General features: G+C 41.2%; 1 protein-coding gene across 7 annotated transcripts in view; it reads left to right on the top strand.

Annotated features, from left to right (window-relative positions):
* Positions 1-15,962, top strand: part of LOC311495720 (pleckstrin homology domain-containing family A member 5-like) — a 74,028-nt gene that overhangs the window by 43,139 nt on the left and 14,927 nt on the right. For all 7 annotated transcript variants that reach the window (XM_084555281.1, XM_084555279.1, XM_084555275.1 and 4 more), the window contains exons 5-12: positions 5,225-5,345; positions 5,476-5,580; positions 7,716-7,788; positions 9,857-9,957; positions 11,257-11,372; positions 12,712-13,224; positions 14,279-14,759; positions 15,470-15,553. In XM_084555281.1, the coding sequence (XP_084411407.1) occupies positions 5,225-5,345; positions 5,476-5,580; positions 7,716-7,788; positions 9,857-9,957; positions 11,257-11,372; positions 12,712-13,224; positions 14,279-14,759; positions 15,470-15,553 (1,594 nt within the window). The remainder of the gene's footprint in view (positions 1-5,224; positions 5,346-5,475; positions 5,581-7,715; positions 7,789-9,856; positions 9,958-11,256; positions 11,373-12,711; positions 13,225-14,278; positions 14,760-15,469; positions 15,554-15,962) is intronic.

Raw genomic sequence — 15,962 nt, 5'->3', positions numbered from 1 at the left:
ATTTGAATAGACTAATAGCCATTTCTATTCTGAGTCTGCAGTTGTATTTCAGGCTAGAGAAAAAAAAACAAGGTCTGCTATTATATGTGAAACTTTAAAGTGAGTAATTTTGAGATGATGGCGGTTGAGCCGCTTTACATAATCGGCTAAAAGAACGATATTATGCTATAGCTGTGCCACAGTTTTTATGATAGATGCCACTGATCCAGACAGACATTTAGTGATCTGCATCCCGTTCTTAAAAGGCTTTAATGAAAGCAAAGCTCCTCTCACTATCAACACAGCCGGTCCTAAAGCAGAATTACTGCGGGCTTCACTTCAAGGTTCAGTCTTTGTTTAGTTTTGTAGTTTGTGGTCTCACAGTTGTGTAAATGCCTGGCGGGAACATGGCGAGTGTCAACACTGTGCTGTTAATGAGACACCAATATAAGATTAATTAGCCTTTGCTAATGTTGCTCATGGGAACTGACAAGGCTGTGTTGGGTGTACATCCGTCACTCATACTTACATGTACAGCCCGGCTTTGATGCGTGACTTATCCCTCAACTCATGGCTCAGCTATGTATATGACATGTGGTTTCACCCACCTCCATGAATGTCAGCCTGCATTCTGCTGTCATTACTGTATATGTCTGGCTCTATTTTCAGTGCTCCGCAGGAACATGTGTAGGATAACAAGGAGTATTTGTTTACAGTCACTCACATGTACAACATGTTTACCACGACACGGTCTCACCCCGTGTCCAGCGCATGTGGTAAAAATAGGTCAGCTGTTTCACCAAGTATTTTACACTGCATTGGTTATTCCTTAGTATATTAGAGCATAATTTCACTTCCCCAATCAGTCAGACAAACTATTACATATGTATCAGCAGGTTACTGTGTTATCTTGTAATATTCCTTGAGAAGCTCAGTTAGGTTGTCTCTTTGAAGTCCTTGCTCTCTTTCATAAAAGTATTATTAAAAAAAAATGTACCAACAACAGTGTCGCCAACACGACATTTACAATTACCTTTTAATGTGTAAACAATCTGCATAATTCTTTACAACGACTAAGACAATCAGTGAATAAATGTGTTTCAGGATCTCCACGTTCAAATAGCATTGCAGTATAATACCAAAGAACCACAACTGGTCTTCATCACTCATAATTTGTCAGTATACTTGATCTTTCACTCTCAACAGATTTTGTCTTTCCTCTGTCTCGTAGTGTGAATTGTGGAAAATTGTGTGGCCCCACGTTTAGCAGGTAAAGCCCTATCAGGTGCATACGGACAACTGTGTGTTCTCCACATTCGTTTTCATGTGAAACATTTGAACATGCCTGTCTGCTGGTAGTCATTGTTGTTGCACACTAACAACAGACTGTGGGTGTTTTGCCTGATGACCTGTTACGTATTTGCACTCCAGAGGTTTACTTCACTGTCTGAACCATTTGTTGTGTTCGTCTAAACCTTTATGAACAACTCGCCACGGGCAGAAAATTACTCACTTTTCCTCGGCTTAAGGTCAAACTGCACATACTTTACGGAAGCTGACTTTTTTTTATCACTGACATGCATTTCATTTTTCTGGTATCCAAGGAATCAAACGGATAAGTCTGCTCTACCTTTAGGTCACAGATTCCTTTATGGTGCCTTTATAATAAACTCAAACTCCTGTCCATTATAGATACAGGCTACACTGCAAAGCATCACAGATCTACTCCTTTGCTGTACTAGAACTTAGTGATATGAAGTTAATATCATATTGACTTAAATATCAGCAAGCACTCACGACACAGTACGGCAGTAGCTCATCGTACTGCATCTCATCTTTTGAGATGAATGAGTGATGAGTCACTGTTAGGATCTGTAAATCTGTAAATCTCTGGTTTGTTATCTTGCCCCTCTCTGTGCACATCAGTGGACCTGTGGCACAGTTCAGTGTGCACGCTGATATCAGACTTGCACACGCTTGCCTTGTCTTCTAGTCTTTACTCTTTTGTTCATCAAAGAGATAAATGTCCAGTTCAGCAACACAGAAAGGTGTTTCAAAGGTATTTCTTTGGAAATGCTGTGTGGTCATTTTAAAATGCACCCTCAGCCACTCCGTTCAGTGTTTCCCCCCCAGTGTGCTTAGAGCGCCAAGCTTCAGTGGCAGCTTCAGTAATCCCTGCTCACTCTTTTTGCTCACACAGGCTCACACACTCACACAAAATCCATGCAAGACCAGGCAATGATCTAACGTTTTAATATGTACGGGTTAGTCTCAGTATGTGGCAAGGACATGGTTAAGGACTTTTTCTCTTATTTTTCTTGGTCTTCACATAATTTGACAAACAAAAGAACAAAGCTTGACTAGAAGCAGAACAGCTTAATAATAGTCTTTATAAAATAGAATAATACAATGATCCTGACATTGATTTTAAGACAGACTGGCAACCTGTCCAGACCGCTTTCTCGCAGGTAACTGAACAACTGCGTGTTCGTTTGTGAAGCAGGGCACCGCTGAAGACAGAACATCTCATGCCCTTTTCAGCTTCATTGACTTGGCTGTTGACACTGAGCTCCGGTAAACACACACAGATGAGTGTTGCTCATGGTATTCTGCTCCAACTATTACTGTGTTCCTACATTACAGTCATTTCCACTGTGGGCTAGGGCTGTCAGGCGACCTAAACCAGAAAACGGTAATTTAAAGCAGACAGACGTTCAAAACAGCGTGTTGAGGGAAGATAGGAATAGCAGCTTAATCCATGTGGCGTTTAATGTTATCATTCTAGAGGAGGCCAGTTAAAGAGTCGGTTTCATGTCAAAAATAATTGCTTGTTTGGTCTCCAGTGTGTATATGTGTGTGTGCGATGTCATTTGGATTCTACATTGCACACTTTTCAATTTGGGAATAAAACAAGACTGCGGAGTTTAAGTGGAAACAACTACTGAAACAGTCAGTTCATTAGTCACTTAATCTTTAACTGCCTACATTTACCCACATGTTGTTTGTGTGTAATATTTTATGAGAATTGTAGGCTTTTCTCAGTTTTACATCAGTCTGAATATATTTGAGTTTGAGGCGGTTGGTCTTTTTGTTAACATGTTGTGACATGTTAATCGGCCAAATGTTTGCGTTTTTTGTTTTTTCACCCGCTAGCATATGTACATATTCCTTGCCTGTGTCATGTGCGTCGCAAGGAAAGTCAAAAGTTTTATTTTGTATAGACAAGAATAACATTACGGTCAGCAACAATCAGCAGGTTGTTGCGATGTAAAAAATAAGATAATTCACATCAGAACTTGTACAGAATGCACAAAATGCAATGTTTTCTAAAGAAAAGATTTTAAAAAAGTTTTTTTTCTACACTTTTATACACAGTGGATATAGTAGTTCTTTATTTGGTGTCACTTAATACTTATCACAGTCAAAGTTAGCAGGAAAGTACCTTTTCCTGCTAACTTTTAAATACCCAAATAAAATATTTATTGCAGATTAATAAAAAAAAAAAAAAAGGTGAATCAGTGCAGATTCATTTCTCTATCCGCCTGCAGTCACAGGCTCGCTCACACGCTAAAGCTGTCAATTGGACACGCTCGCTACTTTTCAATTTCACTGCGTGCATATTGATTATCAGGTCCCAACTAATTATCTGCGAATCAGATCCTTGGAGCAGTCTGGTGCCAAATAGAGCATCACAAAAAGCAGTGTCTGTCCAACAACGGAGTTAAAGCTGAAGAATCTAACTCTGCAACACCCATTTTTTATTTTTTTTTTCACTGCATAAAATGTTAAGACAGAACGTAGAGAGTTCACAGAGTTCAGCCCCTCCCCTACCTACCTTTACGTTCTGATGGCAAGTCGACACCGTATTGATTGTGGTTCAGTAAGGATTCCGCCTGTCACTGGAAGTGAAGGAGAGCTTATTTTCTGTAGCCAGCTCATTAGATAGACAAGAAGGCACATCTCAGTGGTTACTCATCACTCTGCACAAGCAGTTTTTTTTAGAATAGAGACTTGAAAATGATGTGCAGTTCTACACAGGAAAGCATTAGTCACCCAATAGTCCACTCTGTGACTCCTTTGATGGTAGCTGTGTCACATCTACTCAGAACCCCATTATATATTTAGGTACTTAAGGCGGACAATGAATCATACAAATTAGATTTTTACCTTCATGTTCCTCTTAGCATTGAGAAAACCTTGTTGACAGCAGCATGCGGCTGCTTCTTAGAACGTAGTCGTATCTCGTAACAAACTATAATGTCTCTTGTAAATGCAGTTAAAACAGTCTGTGATTGTCATTGTTTTGTCTTGTCGTTGTTTTGAAGGGCCTGCAGGTGGTATCAGACCTGTCACTGTGTTGCACGGGAATGAACATCCTGCGTGTGTTACCAGCTCCTGTGAACCGGCCTGGTGTCCTTCATGATTCCTTTTGTGTTTGTTCACCGTGACTATAACAGCATGGTGTCTGGATCATACTGTTTTTAAGTTGACTCTGAATTTCTTTTTGTTTTGAATGTTTGTGGTTTAGTCTTCACAAATCACAGAAGCTAGAGTAAAAGACCGAACTACTATGAATGGATGGTCAAATGTAATCTGGAGTTGTTAAATCATTGATCACGTGGACAGGTTCGATGGGGGGGGGGGTTTACAGTGCAGGGGTTGCAGTTAATGCTGCAGTAAAGCCATTATGTCTGAGCAATGCTGCTCACTGCGGCAGCATTTCTGCTCCAATCTGGTTTTCCTGTCCCTCTAGACCACAACATTGTTCCTTTCCTCGAGAATGTAGGACATCTCCATGGGCCAGAGACAACTAATTTCACAAGGTGTTCTGTCCTATGGCAGATGTATTGAACTTGCTATGCTTTCAACTTTAGCTTTAAAAAAAGGAAAAGGCTTTGTCTTTTTGGAGACATCCCGACCTGGTTCACTGCTGCAGCTGTTGCGTTTCAATATGTCAGGCAGACTTTGCAGACCGTTTACTGTAAAGCTGTTAGAGAACTGGAAATGTATCTGCAGTGACATGGTGGAAGTAATTGGCTTGATTTATAGGTTCACGTTGAGGTCTCGTTATAAAAGATAGTTTGAATTTCAGAGGAAGGATGAGGGAGAAGATGATAAAGGCTGCTTACTCATATTTCTCTTCGGTTATGGAGGTCATTGGACGTAAATACACTGGACTTAGCAGAGTCTGTATTTCTGACTGATGACTTGCTTATGTGCTCTTGGCTTTGTGTCTTTTGTTCAGATCTGCCTCCAAAGTGCCAGCGAATGAGAAGAAGGAACGGCCACTAAGCACCATGAGTGAAGCCTCCAACTACACAGGCGGCTCGGACTACGCTGCAAACCCCAGTAGTCCAGCAGGAAGAGTAAGTGACACACATGAGGCACCCGTTATCGTGGTTGTCTTTCAAGTCTAGAACGTTTGGAAGGTTTTTGGAAACTTTTTATGTGGATTGGGCTCACTTTACTTTTTTCTCCTTCTTACTGTGTTTCTAGCCCTCAAGACCTTCTAAAAAGCTTCATAACTTTGGGAAGCGATCTAACTCCATCAGGAGGAACCCCACTGCGCCAGTAATCAAAAGAAACTGGCTTTACAAACAGGTGAGCATGAGAGTAGGCATCATTACTCGTCATGTTAAGGTCAATTTATGATCGGTTTCTGTTCGCTTTGCTCTTGTTCGAGTGAAGGATAATCAGAAATTAGCTAATGCAGAAATTACAAAGGCATGCTTGTGAGTGGTGCTGGTTGTTTGAGAAGTGGAAAAGTGGAAAAACAACAATCGCAATGTTCACCACAAAGACAAATAAGAATAAAATAGATAAAAGAATGAAACGAGCTTCCCAGTTACAATGCATAATCAGCTTCAACCCACTACAAAGTCGTTTCTTTGTCCTTCAAAGGTAAAAGCAAACTAAAGGGGCAAACAATGGCACTGACAAGGGTAGCCTACATTTCCGGTCGTCTCACACATGTTTGAGTCTGACACAGAGTGGCAGCAGATGCATTTCAAAATCTCTGTGACGCACCAATCATTTACTTTTAATCTAGCACCACCATCAGGTGTTGCATTTTACTGTAAGTGCTTATTAGCAAATGTGTGCAAGTTTTAACAGACTGAGATACAATGATAGTAAACATTTGTGCTTAACAACATGTTAGCATGGTCAGTTTGAACTCATTACTTTAATTTTACTGAAGTAGCTTTGCAGAGCCATTAGTGTGTCTGTGGGATCCTGTTTAACTGACAACAACAGCAACATATTTAAAACACAGTAAAGGACATGAATAATACATAAGATGATATTAAAGTCATTCACTGTTGAGTCTGTTCTTCTGCGTATTATCTGCTAGTTGTTAGTTGGCGGAAACAGTCCAAAGATCTGCCCAAAGAAAGGGTTTTGATGTCCTGCAGGGTCTGAGCATTTCTTTGTCCAATGTTTCTGCTCAGCCAGTCATCCAGCAGAGGCAGTGTTTAAACACACAGCTCCTGGGTTACGTACAGACGGGTGAAAAGGGGGTAAGCAGCTCTTGGCAAGACTGGAGTCTCTCGTGCTTCCTAACTGGGAGTCTAATTCAGTTCTGATTGCGGGCTCCCCGCGCAGTTTTGTGAACGCAGGATGGCCTCCTTTGGTACAGCTGCCAGCTGCTTTTTTACTTTGGAGAGCTCAATCAGGGTGACGTAGATCAAGCGAAACACTCACAAATCTGCTACCCTGAATAAAAGCTGGATTTGCACTTTTATTTCCCTGCCTCATTGAAACCTGGAAGCTATTGAAGTCCTTGGCTGAGGGAAATCTGCTGCCCTTCATTTCATCCACTGGGAGAACAAAACACCGCAGTGATTGATGTGATGGCAAAAGCCTCTACGGAGCAAAACCTGACGGCACTTTTGATAAAGTTTATTCATGAATGCATTATAAAATCAGTGGTTGAGAGCATGGAAACAAGATTTTAAAATCTTTTTACGTTTCAGACCTGCCACCTTTAACAAAAAAACTTTACAACATCTGGTATTGTGAATCTTTTTTTGATATTGATGTGTAAAACATACTGGGTTGTGAAATTTCCATTTAAAGTAAACTGCAGCTCACATGGCGTTTGACCATAATGGCAGAGTTGTCCCTCCCCCTACTCTTGTCTCCGGGTGGAATCCACGATTAGGGACTCTACTCAAGTTTTCCATTAAAGCAAACGGGGGAGTTAATACTCTTTACTACACCCTTCATCCTTTTCAAGCAGTGGAATGAAAAGCGCTTTGAGCTCATGCTGAAGAACAACTTAAGCACAGGAAGTGTATTTTTGTTGAATTTTCTTTCCCTGCCAAATAAAAAACTCTTACTCCATATCAGGCCACGAATATGTAAAATCTGACTCTCAGAAATGTTGCCGTTCAAAGTAGATGATTCCTGCACTTCCTTTAATTATGCAAGTAATCTTTGCATAATTTCAAATTTTCCGTGGAGGATTTTAGACAACTTGTTGAAAAATATGTTGCTGGTCAGTTGGAAACGGTGCATCGAAAGTTATCAGCCAATTATATATCATTTCAAACTTCAAAATACGCATTAAAAAGGAACTGATTGGCTGCTCCCCCGTGCAAGATACTAACCCAGTCTATTCCGCTGCATGTAGCAAAAAATTGATCGCATGGAAAACAAATTATATGAGAGGAGGTGAAAAGTCGTTGCCAGGAGTTTGTGGTGTAAATGTGTTTATTTCTCTGGTGCCTTTCCAGGACAGCACAGGGATGAAGTTGTGGAAAAAGAGGTGGTTTGTCCTGTCTGACCTGTGCCTCTTCTACTACAGAGGTGAGTGCTGCCCTGTCAGCTAACCGCGTGTTTCATTAGCGCTGCGCCGCAAACGGTAATGGTGGTTTTCGATTAATAGTTCAAGTGCGGCCGTGACCTTCACCAACATGAGGCGCTCTTACTGATTGTTAATATATCTGGAGCCCCTGTGCTAAGCAGCCTGTCAGGAGCGACTGAAAAGACACATTAAGTGAAATGGCTTGAGACATCATGAATTTTTCCCCAAGCAAAGCCAGCTCTTAAAACAAGACTTGGATGCAGCAATACTGTTAGAAGATGGAGCATAGCCGGAATTTGGATTTTACACAAACGTTACATCATGAAACAAGTTTCTGGAAGGAGACTCTTTTTTCTTCTTCTACTTCTTCTTCTTTTTTTTTTTTTTACAGAAGTTGCATACTTTTGTAATTCTTGGATTCAGTTTAAATCAACTGAATTTCCCTAGCTAATATTTACAAATCCTCATTTAATTTAGTTTAATTAAAGTGTTCATTATAGTCACAGTTTGAGCATGTGGGGTATTTACTGTACACGGTTGTGTAACATTGTGAGCACAACCTATATTTGTCCAAAGCAAGTATTATTATTTTTATTAATAATTACAAAATTACACTTTCAGTGTTGACTGAAGATTTTTATTTCTGATTTATATTGTTACTACCACCATTATCATTATCATTTTATAATGATAAGCGTTATTGTGGGAGCCCCGGTCCTGTTTGAAGCTTTTCTATTCAGATATTAAAATCCGGCTTTCTTGAAACCTTCATCTATGCACAGTAGGAAAATATTTGCGTTTGCTCGATGTGATATTTTTTTTCTAACCTTCTATTGACAGAGCTGCCTTTGACCGGCTAGTTCTTCGTCTCTCATGCAGTACTAATGTTCACGTTAAATATTGACACAGCTGTTTCCAGGGAACGGTTTGATACTTTCTAATTCAAAAAATTAATTCTCTGAACCAAAGCGGCCGAATTTAAAGGTCTGCTGTTAGCGAGCAGCTACGTAGGAAATGTAAGTATTACTTTAGCCTGTGTATCCCTGTGCAGCCACTTTATACGGATGCAATTCTGCTGATCAGGATGACATCTAGTCTGTGTTATTTCTAGTGGCTGCCGTTCCTGTCGCCTTCTTTCCGCCCACTGACTGACAAAAGCCACAGACAGCAGCAGACTTAAAGGCTTTATCCAGATGGATATGTTGAGAAATTGTATCCATCAGCAGAGCGTGGGCAGAGGGGTCATGAACTTCACTGCCTCAACTAAACACGACTGCTATCTGCTGCAGTTATCATACTATTAATGTGTATCCCCCACACTGTAGCTTTTATTCAGAGGCTGTTCCGCAGAAGCCTCTAGGTCTGAGACACAGAGACTTGATGAATTAATAAACATCAGTGCCGTGGGGTGCACGTACAGCTGACTCTGGCAAATAGATCAGTCTGTCAATCCTCTAGACTTTAGTGATTAAGCTACGGCTCTTAACATACTGCAATACTGCAGCTGCAGGACAAACTTCTAAACTGTCAGGCGCCGACCAGAGTCCTGTCACCACCTTTTCCAAAAACCTGCTCCCCATCCATGGAGAGCCACGTTCATTCCAGTTACTGCCAATACTTTTACCATCACCATTTTTCATCCCTAGTTAACCCATGCAAACAAAGCAAATGCACAGCAGTCACTGTTTTGTTTTTATGCGTGGTTTTGGGTAAGCAGTTTGCTTTTGTCAAATTGGGAGAGTAAGCTACTCACTGCTTTAAAAAAACAACTTTGGACTCAGTCTAATCCCCCCTGTGGAGAGTGCTTCATTGTCAGTGTGGAACTTAATGAGGATTAGAGCTGCATAGGACATTGAATCAGTGCTGATCTTTTCCACTGATTGGACTCCGTACGCTCTGCTCATTCATCTAACACATTCCTCTTGTAGTATTCTTTTTACTCACTGTCCACCCACTAGTTTATCTCTGGCTTTTCATTTATACATTTTCTTATTTTGGACATGTGTAATATGAAGATTGACTGACAAAAAGTAGCTCCCATTACATTGTGCTGCCTTATTGTTTCTGCAGATGAAAAAGAAGAAGGCGTACTTGGCAGCATCCTTCTTCCAAGTTTTCATGTATCCATGTTGTCTGTGGACGATCACATTAACAGAAAATATGCCTTCAAGGTCAGTACATGTTTTCATTCTTGTTAAACTTTGTTATACTTCACATTGTATGATTGAGTGTACTCAGGACGCAGAAAAGAAAATAATTCATATTAGTTTTTTAAAATTCAAAGCTCTAAGATGAGGTCATAAGAGCTTAATGTCTCCCAGGAGGTACGGTACATTTAATCAGTGATACATAGTTAGAAAATGTTGTTTTTACTGTGGTGGCTCTTAGAATCCCAGAATGTGTTGTTACTTTCCTTTGATTGACAGTGAGGTAATGCCAACTATTTTTTATTTTTTTTAACTTCTGCTCTAAGCTGCTAATGCTAAGAGAGCAAAGCATGAGTCTGTGTGTGCTGGCTAATGCTAGCTGCGTAGTACTAGAACACTGAGTAAGAAATCCCAAGATACAGGGAAACAGGCATATTTAATGGGATCTCAGTGGTGTGTACAGTGTTTGACTCTGGGTGCTTCTTAAACCCTAAGAGACAACAAAGTTGTCCTGCCAAGTACAGCCAAACACAGACGCCCAGGAGTCTGCTCAAGGTCTCCGCAACCACACAGCCCACTCCTTTTCCAACTTAGATTCAGGCTGAAATAGAGAGAGCTGAGGCAAAGAGAGAAACACGAGAGCAGGGTAGCAACCTCGTCAGTTGACACTGAGATTGAGATTCAGTCAAAAGTGAGAGAAATTTTTCACTGCATGTTTTTCATTCTGGAGTTTCTGTGTTTCTTGTAGCTGTGGCCAACATTTCTCTTGATTATGCTGAACTAAATAGAGAAATGACAACAGTTGTGTTTCTTAGACATTGGTAAACAGGAAATTGAGGCTGTTCACTAAACATTCTGTGTCTCTCTCTCTCTCTCTCTCTCTCTCTCTCCTGTCTGGTTCTAACAATATATTGGTTTGTTCGCTGCGAGGGGACAGCACAATAACGGCACAATGCGTCTGGCATACATTGCATGGTAAGTCCCGCAGTATTGTGGCAGATTTACTGCCCTATTCCAGTGGTATGTATGAAACTCAGATGACTCAATGGATGGTACAGGTGGCTACGCCCATGCTTGTCTCTCAAACCATTGATGCTCTGCATATTTTCTAAGCAATATAACATGCATTAAAATCATAGTCATGCTTTATTTACTGCTTATTTGTGATTATCCTACATAAAGGCAACAAACTTTGATTCACCAGTAGGGACTAAAGTACTAAAAATCCCATTCCACTTACATTTCTCTCTATCTTTTTCTCTTTCAGATAACTTTCTCTGTGTGTCACTTTCTTGTCCTTGATCCTGGCCGGTGTCAACACAGGCGACACATCCCAACATGCGGACGTACTATTTTTGCACAGACACAGCCAAAGAGATGGAATCCTGGATGAAAGTAATGACAGATGCGGCACTTGTGCATTCAGAGCCAGTCAAAAGGTTTGTAAGGGCTTCACTGGTTCAGGCATTTTATGCAGACTGGATTGTTTCACTTTTGACTTTTGAAACAGGTTTTTTAAGGAACGTTTCTTAAGACTGACAGTAATGACTTTCTCCACCTTGATTTTTCTTTTCTGCATTTGTACTGGAAGCAAGTGCCTTTGTAAAATCCCTCTGTTAAGCCTGTTAAGTTCCTTGGCAACAGTTCAATACCCACTTTTGACATATCTGCTCTCTGGGGTTGTTTGAAGAAACTGACTTTCTTTTGTGTTATATAACTCTTCTACTCTTGAAGATTATTACAGAGTAAAATACAGAAAAAATGCCATGTGCATGTTGGTATGTCTGCTCCGTGAATGCATGGTACAGGTGGTTGAGGGGATGTTGTGCACAGCTGTGCTGGCTGTCTGGGATCACTGACTCATCAGGACAGGATTTTTTTTTTCCTGCTATTTTTTTAAGCTGTGTTAAATGTCTGTCATTTGGCAGCCCGCCTGTCTAATGCCCTCCTTTTACATGGGCGAGCAGAGGCGTAATGGTAAAGAGCTGTGTAATTACACAGAGCAGTAGTGCCTGAAATCCAGTGAATAACTCATTTAAGGTGAATATGTGATGCTTCTTTAGGGCTATATAGTATAACAACATTATGTTTACTATGGCAAAAAAGGCATCTTAATTTCCGTTATGATTTGTCTTGTGTTTCTACAACCTATCTCGATGTGTGCTCTGCTGGGTTCATGGAGCCACAGAAAGCTGGAGAAGACATTATATGACTAGTGCTGCTATTTGAGTATACGAGTGGAAAGTCTGAAGGAATGCCTTTTCTGCTACTCTCTTATTGCTAACCCACTGAGCCGTGCTACTGAGGGGAATTTGCCAAACTTTGAAGTTGTGACCTTGAGTCCGTCTGAGGCCAAGGGGTAGTGGTGTCTATTACCTCTGGATACCTCCCTAAGGACCACAGCATGGTCTAGGCTAGGCTAGGATAGGTCTTCTAGATAGGAGGCAACAGGGAGCTGCAAATGGATTACTTGGGTCTGAGCGCCACCTTTGAGACGTGGCTCAGCAGAGAGAGTTTTATTGGAGATATCTGATTTCCTTTTTACACGTCTGGCCTGCTCCGGCAGCTGCAATGGACATTTAGCACTCCACTTATTTACTTTGCACTTGGATTTGTATTTGTTTCAGAGCTAACTCTCCATACTTCATTCTGTCAGTTTAATTTGAAGTAGTTGTCCTCTTTCTATCTTTTGTGTCTTCATGGCCTTAAGTTTGCACAGGGTCAAATACGCTTTTTCTTCTAATCATTCTAAGGCTTTCTTCCTGCCCTCTTTTTCAGGTTGGACAAGCTAAAAGTGGAGCAGTGTGGACCGCAGGAGATCAACCATGTGGCCAACCACAGGCAGCCACTCACACAGCCTGAAATCCAGAACAATGAACGCAACCGTGAGGTTGACCGTGAGCACATTGCTTCAGTCACGTCCACCACAGAAGAAGAGGAGAGGAAGCAGCGAGATGCTGAGCGCTATGGCTTTCAGAAGGACGGGGCAGAGCGGGAACGTCCACTCACCAAAATCAACAGTATCAAACTGCAGCCAACCCAAGCAGCGGCCATCAAGGCTAACATGACCTCGCCACAGCCGCAGCCTGTGACTGAGAGTGACAGGTCACACCACAGCCCTCAAGTCAATGGATCTGGTGAGCAGTGTCCAGCTGATGGGACCGGAGTCGCTCTTCAGAAAAGTCCCGCTCATGAGCCAGAACGCAGCCTAAGCAGGACCAGCTCTATGCAGCAACTGGAGCAATGGGTCCGAACCCAGAGAGTCCGCGGTCAGGACGATGATACCAGGAGGTTGGTTTAATTTTAACATGTTATTGACATTTTATTAAATTGTATGTGCTGCGAGAGGAGGAGTTTTGCCAGTTAGCTGACACACTCAATCAAGTGGATTTACATGCCTTCATTATGATATAATAACATTGACATTACACTAAGTACTAGTGAAGTGGGGTTGGCTCTGTTTGACAGAGTCAGTGCCTGTTGCTGACCCTGCTGTGAGAATCCCATTTTTAATTGGTCAAGAATAAACATGCTCTCTCACTGTTTATTTGTCTGTCAGTTGATCTTCACCAGGCTTGTGCCAAGGTATTTAATTTCTGTACTGGTGTACGGATCGTATTCTCCCTCTGTCCACCTCTTTCAACATTTTTCCTTAGTATTGTCATGCATGTCCTGCAGACTGATGTTTACTTTCCACGCTGTCACGTGGCTGTTAGTAGCGCCACTGTACAGAGCAGTCAGCCTCTAGCCCGGATCTGTCAGAGAGTCTTAATAGGAAGCTCTCTCTGGGCCGACTGCACTGACTTTGAACCCTGGGGGAAAGTTGAGTTATGTCCTGCAGTCATTGGAAAGGTCTAATTTGTCTGAGTAGGGGTCTTTGCTCTATCCCCTAAAGATTCACATATAAACACATAGTTCATATATATACTGCTACTACTCGTCGTGACTGATCCGTGTTCAGCAAAGTGAGGTGTTCAAATGGAATCTGTGCACTGAACCAAGTTAACTTTAAACTTCTGAAATGTAAACACTGATGCATAACTTGACGCTGCTTTGATATGTAAGTTAGCAAGCAATTTTTTTTTGCAATCAATATTTATGTATGTAAACCTCCACTCAGAGAAATGTCCTCCCCTTAGAAGCAAATTCTTCAGATATCCCTTTGGGCCTTATGGTCCTCATAAAAATATTGAGATTTGAAAAAAAGCTATTTGACCAGAAATATTGTGAAACTCATCCATGATATTAAGTTAAATAAAATATTGAGTTTTTTTGAATCAACTAAATAAGATGTCTTCTACTCCTTCATAACCTTATCTGTTTTTTTTTCTTTCTTTCTCTCCAGCATCACGTCATACCAGACGCTGCCTAGAAATATGCCGAGCCAACGGGTACCCTATATGCCTCATTATGGAGATGGTTACCGCAGTATGCCCAGGAATAGCATGGCTCAGCGGGACAGCATCTGCAGCATGTCGCCGTCGTTGTATGACCAGGCCTTGGGTCCCTCTGTGGCCGAGAAGCGTCGCTCCATGCGCGACGACACCATGTGGCAGTTGTTCGAGTGGCAGCAAAGACAGGCCTACAGCAGGCCGCCAGGTCTCTACAGCAACATGGCCAGTCCCAAAACCATGATCAATTTGTCAGACCACGCTGTTCCGAGCCACTCCATCCCACCCTCGCCTTCTCACGGCTCCCTGTCCATGTACGGTGGCTACTCTCCGATGCGATCTTACAACATGGGCAACGCTCGCTCAGAGGTTTCCTCTCCCGTCTACAGAAGAGACATGAGCATTGATAGACGGCCCAGGCCACAAGTCAACAAGGTCAGTTGAGGCTTGAACAGTAACATGGTTATACAAGAAAACATATTGTATTTCTCTAGTGGTATCTACCCATAATGATAGTGTAGCTTTGGTTTTAATTTCAACCTTTTGAAATGAATGTCCTTACTACTCCCTTCTAGTACAAGTGAGGTAAAGAGAACTTTGTGGTTAATCCAGCTACAAAAAAAATGTCATTAAAAAAACAACAGCAACATCATTTTCCACATTCAGCAGTAAAGCATGCTGTCAGCAGTTTCTTGTAGAGCTATGTTGTGTTCAGAAATAGTCCTTTAGTGTGCACTTTGGATTATCCTGCACAATGGGAGCAATGTTGCTGGAAAAGATGCTGCTGATTAATTTTTAAAAATGTCAAAATAGTTTTCTTTCAAAGGTTCACTTACAAGCTTGTGGAGCATTCAAGCTAATTTTGTTACATAAAGTCACACAGAGGTAAAAAATAAATAAATAAAATGTTTCATGTTTCAGTGGTTTGAGCAGCACAAGAAAGTACATTCAGTTGTATTTGAGGTTAAAGAAATCTGAGATGGAAATCTCAAAAATATATAATATAATAAAAATATGTTAACAGCTTTGAGATTATATGCAAAAAGAGACGTTGTATTTGGGTGAACCCTGCAGCAGTCCTTAATTATTTAAAGAAATGCACGTTGTACTTGAAAAGCATTTCTGACATTAATCCTGTTTCGCAGTATGCCTACCCACCTGACAGGAGGTCTATGCCTGCAGGGATTCCGATCCAGACGATCACTGCCCAGTCTCTCCAAGGCAAAACAGTAAGTCTTCACCAGACCTGTTCCCCTGTGTCTCTATCCAGACTTAGGTCACAACAGGATACTCAGTTGAGATAGGGCTCAGTTATTATTAATTCTATTTATACCGTGACTGTATTTATTAGAGCTGACCATGATCAATTTTGCATAACCTTTAGAATTGTTTCTATTCAGCAATATAAAAACACCTGGCTCTTTTAATATCGTCATCTTGTTGTCTCACCTTGTTCTGTCATGGCTCTAGTGCATTACAATGAGCATTTATTGACATTAAAGTAATGGATTAGTTCCCCAGTCAAACACCACAGCAGTGCTGTAGGCGCATTTTGGTTTTAAGCCAAAGCAAAAGGGTATCACTAATCTAAAAAAAAAAAAAAAAACACATCCAACATCTACAGATTCCCCACCTCAC

Source organism: Chelon labrosus, assembly GCF_963514085.1.
Source record: "Chelon labrosus genome assembly, chromosome: 11".
In the NCBI taxonomy this organism is placed as follows: Eukaryota; Metazoa; Chordata; class Actinopteri; order Mugiliformes; family Mugilidae; genus Chelon; species Chelon labrosus.
This window is presented reverse-complemented; position numbering and strand designations above follow the sequence as displayed.